Below are 5,331 nucleotides of genomic sequence, written 5' to 3'. Positions count from 1 at the left end.
CTTTCCTCCTGTCCCACTATCATGCTCAATCCCCACCAGGATTTCAGCAATTCCTCTGTTACATTACCCTTGACCATGCCCCTTGCTATTCAAGTAGAATCTTCAACTTCTTGAAGACAAATGCAAATGAAAAATGCTTTATATTTGATCATATTCCCATGGGCACCAGTCCCAGGACACTAAAAAGGAAGCCAGAGCCCCAGAAACATGGCGCACCAAAGGCAAGCCCTGCTGTTTCCCTCAGTATGAGTCCTAACTTTTGGCCAATTCACTGCCATGGAGTCAATTCCAGCTCATAACAGTAAGACAGAGAGGAACTGCTCAAGGGAGCTCCCAAGGCTGTAAATCTTTACAAAAGTACAAAGCTTCATCTTTCTCCCAAGGGGTGGGCAGTTGTGCTGCTGGCCTGGGCTCCTGGGTTACATGTGGGGGTGCTAATCACAAGGTCAGCAGTTTAAATCCACCAGCGACTCTGAGAGGAAGATGCCGCTTTCCGCCCCCATAAGCAGTTCCCATCTTGGAGACCCACGTTCCACCCTGTCCTACAGGGTCACTATGAATCCACTCGGTGGTAGTGAGTGAGTAGGGAACTCTGCTGGTTGCCTGATCAAATTGACCCCCATGACTGAATATTCTGTTTTCTCGGAATTGCCTTTGAAATAAGAAGGCATGCTCTAATCACAGGTAGATAATCATCTTCCTACTCAGAAATGTGTTTGAGATGTTGCCAACTTGTGCTTTTTCAAGTGTCTGCTCAGAGAACAGGAGCATCCAGGTTTGACCCTCTGCTGAGAGTGTGCCTTTGCAGCCCAGATAGAATAAATCAGAATCTACAGCTTAAGGAGATGCCCAAATGAGGCTTAGAGATTCCCCCCAGGTGTTCTTGTATGTACATAGTAATCAACAGGGGAGTTTATGGAACTGTAGATTCGGATTTCATCTGTCTGGGGTGGAGAGGCAAACTCTCAGCAGGGACTCAAGCCAGACTAAACTAGTTGGAAACCCTGCTTGCCACACTGAAGTCAGGTCATTCAGCAGCTGATGGCTTTCCTAGCTCAAGCCTTTGTGAAGCCCCCAGACCAGCAGCTGTTAGCATTGTGTTTTCAAGAAACTGTGCCTCATTCAAGGTCATGGATCCAACAGAGAGTGAAGAAACAGCAAGCAACTCTTCATAAACAACCTTGTGGGAGTCTTACATTTGTAATTCAAAATGTGTGGAGCACATGATGACTATTGCATTTAACAAGACAAAAGCCCAAGCTTTGAATTTTCTAAGCACTTTGAGGAAACATCCCAGCCCAGTCCAGATCAAGTCCATAACTCCGATATTAGCCCATATGTCCGATGCCAATTTATAAAGTCCTCATCAGAACTCACGAAACACATGCAATGATGCTGAATGCAGGACAATCACGGGCCAGTGGGTGGAAAGTCTTTGGATCTAGTGGCGTTGTGAGCATCTCAGCACTGGCAGGGGTCTCGAAGTGGCTTCTCCAGCTTCAGAGGTCTGGTTGCATCAGGGTAGGTCCATGTGGCTTCTCCAGCTTAGGGCACTAGCATAGTTCCATGTGTCTTGTCAGCTGCTATGTCTCCCAGTGAGGGGCAGAGAGAGAGGTGTCTCCCGCCTCCCTGGAGGAAGTACCGGATTTTCCAGAATTCCTAAGCACTTTGAATGTATCCAGAAAAGGTGTTTATTGACAACACACACACACACACACCCATCTTTAATAGAAATCTGTACTGCAGAGTTCATTTGAATAATGTCTTCTAGCAACATCTGGTTTTGAAAGAACTGAAAGTAGAAACGTGATTTGCTCAACATTCTCACGACTAACCAGGTTCGCTCACCGCCACTGCCAATTACAGGGCCGAAAATAAGGCTCACCTAACTGCGTCTGTGTCAAACTGGAGGTTAGGCTTGTCAATCAATCCCAGGGAATACAGCTGATAAGCTAGGGCACATTTTCCCACCATAAACTGCGCTGTGTTGGTGCGATCCAAGCAGTCCACGCAGTTGGTTCGAAGAACTCCAGTCTGTGGAAAAGCACCATCAAACTGTAGATTAGTTATGATACTAATAATATTAGCAACTAATTGTTACTTTGCTGATAATTATACTCAATAAGTACAACTGCTTCCACTTTTTTCTTCAGATCTGACTTCTTTCAGAAGCAGAAGAAAGACTAGGGTGGTGGTGGCAGTAAATTCTGAACACATCTTAATTATTTCATCTACTATAAAGTTAAAGGTCAAAGAATGAAGAACAATTCTTAGTTAATAAAAGGTCATATTGGCTGCTCACATAACCTCACTGCAACAGCATCAGTAACCCTTCCAGTCTCTATATGAAAATGTCTTTAGTTTTAACAAGATAAAATCAGTAGTTAACCTTCCCCACATAAATCAATTCATCCAATGTGCCCCCTATCCCATATGTCTCCATTACTGTCCAAACCAAATCTTCAGTGGTTGAGATCCAATCAGCCTGAAAGCAGAATTAATCTATGTAGTGAATGTATCTCTCTTGATGATTGCTGTCAGAAAACATTACGCCCTGTGGATAAAGATTCTATCAATTATCAAGACAATATTTCTAATACCTGTAGGCGACCAGTGGGAATCACACATCCTCCTAGTTCATTCCACCTGTGATTAGAAATAGATGCTTTAAAAGAATTTTATTGGCATGTTCTCCATCCTGTTCCTTGGTTAAGAATTCTGGGAGTAAAGTAAGAGAGCAGACTACCTCAAGAAATCAACTGATTCTGCTTGTTATTGGTTCCTGTTATGCCAATTCCAACCCACGTCGACCCCACACGTGCAGAGTAGATTGTGGTCCATACAGGGCTGCAAGCTAGTTTATCTGTTGGACTCCCTGCTGATAACTTGCCTTTCCACCCCACATATACTGAGTCACGATGTACATTTTAACAAGATCCCCACATGATTGTTATGTATAAGGAGGGATACACCAGAACAGATTCAAAATCGAGAATAGGTAGGAGAGCCGGAGAAATGGAAATGGGAAACACAGAGAAGGAGTGGGCTAAGGGGTGTTACATTGTGGAGCCTGCAATCAATGACATGAAACAAAATGTGTATGAACCACTGAATGGAAAACTGACATGCTCTGTAAACCTTCAGCCAATTCACAGACGTTGAAAATCAGAGAGAACGCACACATAAGAACCACCTGGGGAGCTTGTTAAACTACATTCTGATTCACTCTATCTGGGGGTCCCATGGACATTCTCAGCAGGAGGCTGGACCAGAAAGGAAGCGGTTCGAAGTCCTGACTCCCTAAGGAGCCTTTGGGAGCAGATCATACGGTGCGTCTGCTGAGTCCCCTCTGGAAGGGTAGTGAAGCATTTAACTCTCTTCACCACTTGGGACTTTTGATTCTGCTCACTCCAGAGGAATGTGATCCACGCCCCCCTTAAAGAGAGCCCAGGAAAGAAGCAACATCACGTGCTCCCGTACCCCCCACTCTGGCATTTTGTCACCCATATTCAACCAAAGTTCTTCTTGCTTTAGTTTCCGCTCATTTCCTGCTCAGGCTCTATAGATAAGAATGACAACTGTCATGAATCTTCCTCATAGAATCTTAGTCTTTGCTCTCAGGACTGGGTTTTCCACCACCTCCAGCTTTGCGTTGCTAGGCTGCCGTTCACAGCACTTTGCTGGGATTTTATGAAGCGGGTCCCCCAGACTATTCCTGCCATCCATGTGCTGATGAACAGATGGGCAGGTGGTGTGTAAGCTGTCAAGCATTATACAATGCCATTTTACTGTCTTAACATAAGGTGCCCTGAAATATAAATGAAAATAAATGCTAACTATAACATGAGCATTACTACTGGAGACCTCACGGAGATATGAGCAGGGCTTTCATCACTGTCCTCCATTACGAGAACTGAACATACGATGTTGGACATCTATGAAAATTGGCTTCCTGAATGAAAGATGAACGAAACATGCATCCTTGACCTGAGGAAGCTCCCAAAGTGGGCATGAAGAAAGATTTGTGAACAAATGACTATTAGACAATGATAAATATTTTCATCAAAAATGTTCATCATTCATCTGTAAGGAGATTTCCTGTTCCCATTTAACACTGGAAAACAGAATTCACTGCATGCAAGTTTACAGAAATAGTTTTGTAAGGTTCCTTCTGGGAAGGCAGAGAGAATGTTTCCATGGCTTCTGTCTCAAGGTACACTATCACCAAAGGAATTCTCATGCTTACAGCAAACATTCACTACAACACATGAGCGGTTCACCTCCCCAAAGAACTTCAGAAAGTCCTCCTGCAAGGAGTAGTACAACCTGCTCATAGTTACACTTTTTTTATCCTTAGAGGCAAAATGCTTAATTTATATAATGCATATTTATACACACACATATCTATGTACACCGTACATACTTTTCATCTGGCCGTAAAATGCTACAGTAAGAATCCGGGCGGTTAACAAAGAAACCTGTTTTCTTCACCACACTTTCTGCGATGACATTCAGCCGGTCGAGAACATTACACAGCTTGCTGAAGAGAGAAGATGAGAAATCCGGGTTAATTTGCTTGTTATATCTAAGCAAAATGAAGTCTTCAGGGATGGGAGTCAGGAATTTGATTTTTAAAATCCACTACCGGTATTTAAGAGGAGCACGGTCATAATTGTTTTCTATAATATAAGGTTTAATCAATCACTAGCAATAGTTGATACAAAAGAAGCACGAAGCATTTCTAACTTGATAAATGTTGAGGACTTTTAATCTCAGCACATCACACCCCTTTCCCAAAGCGCTTCACTATTCAAGGGTGTAACCAGTCAATATGCATTCATGAGATGTGTAAGTGAAAAGAATACAATGCACAGTGTGAGTGACAGGGGTTAAAAAAAAAGAATAAATTAACATGAATGGCACCAACCCGTAAAAAAGCTTACGCTCTGGCATGGTGTGTGTGTATGCACACTCATGCTTGTGTGTGCAGGCATCTTAACTACACGGCAGAGGCTTCGTGTGGCTCTTCTAGCCTGTATCTCTAGCTCCCACCAAACAACCTTTCCCTGCATGGGTCTGGTACGAAGGTGAGAGAAGACCTGACAGGATTCCCCTGTGAGTAATTTGGAACAGGATCTCCTAGAGTGGCTTCCTCTTGTGTATAAAAGGAGCCCTCTGAGAAGCAGGAGGATGGAATCTCATTACCAGCAAGAGCCAGGAGTGGGTTGTGTCCTCTGGATGTGAGATCCCTGCACAGTGAACCTCCTGGATCCAGCTATACCATCAGAAGCACATCAGGAGAACGGGGAGCCAGAGCATGGAACAGAGTCC

At 43.8% G+C, this 5,331-nt stretch overlaps 1 protein-coding gene across 1 annotated transcript in view; it reads right to left on the bottom strand.

Moving 5' to 3' along the window:
- The window catches only part of FIG4 (FIG4 phosphoinositide 5-phosphatase), a 151,869-nt gene that overhangs the window by 71,480 nt on the left and 75,058 nt on the right, over positions 1–5,331 (bottom strand). The window contains exons 12-14 of the mRNA XM_045294607.1: positions 4,424–4,540; positions 2,601–2,646; positions 1,886–2,034 (exon numbers count right to left, since the gene is read on the bottom strand). Of these exons, the coding sequence (XP_045150542.1) occupies positions 1,886–2,034; positions 2,601–2,646; positions 4,424–4,540 (312 nt within the window). The remainder of the gene's footprint in view (positions 1–1,885; positions 2,035–2,600; positions 2,647–4,423; positions 4,541–5,331) is intronic.

Source organism: Echinops telfairi, unplaced genomic scaffold (assembly GCF_000313985.2).
Source record: "Echinops telfairi isolate 266 unplaced genomic scaffold, ASM31398v2 ScPeMD7_3533;HRSCAF=4204_0, whole genome shotgun sequence".
Lineage (NCBI taxonomy): Eukaryota > Metazoa > Chordata > Mammalia > Afrosoricida > Tenrecidae > Echinops > Echinops telfairi.
Note: the sequence above shows the minus strand (reverse complement) of the source record. Positions and strands in the feature narration are given on the sequence as shown.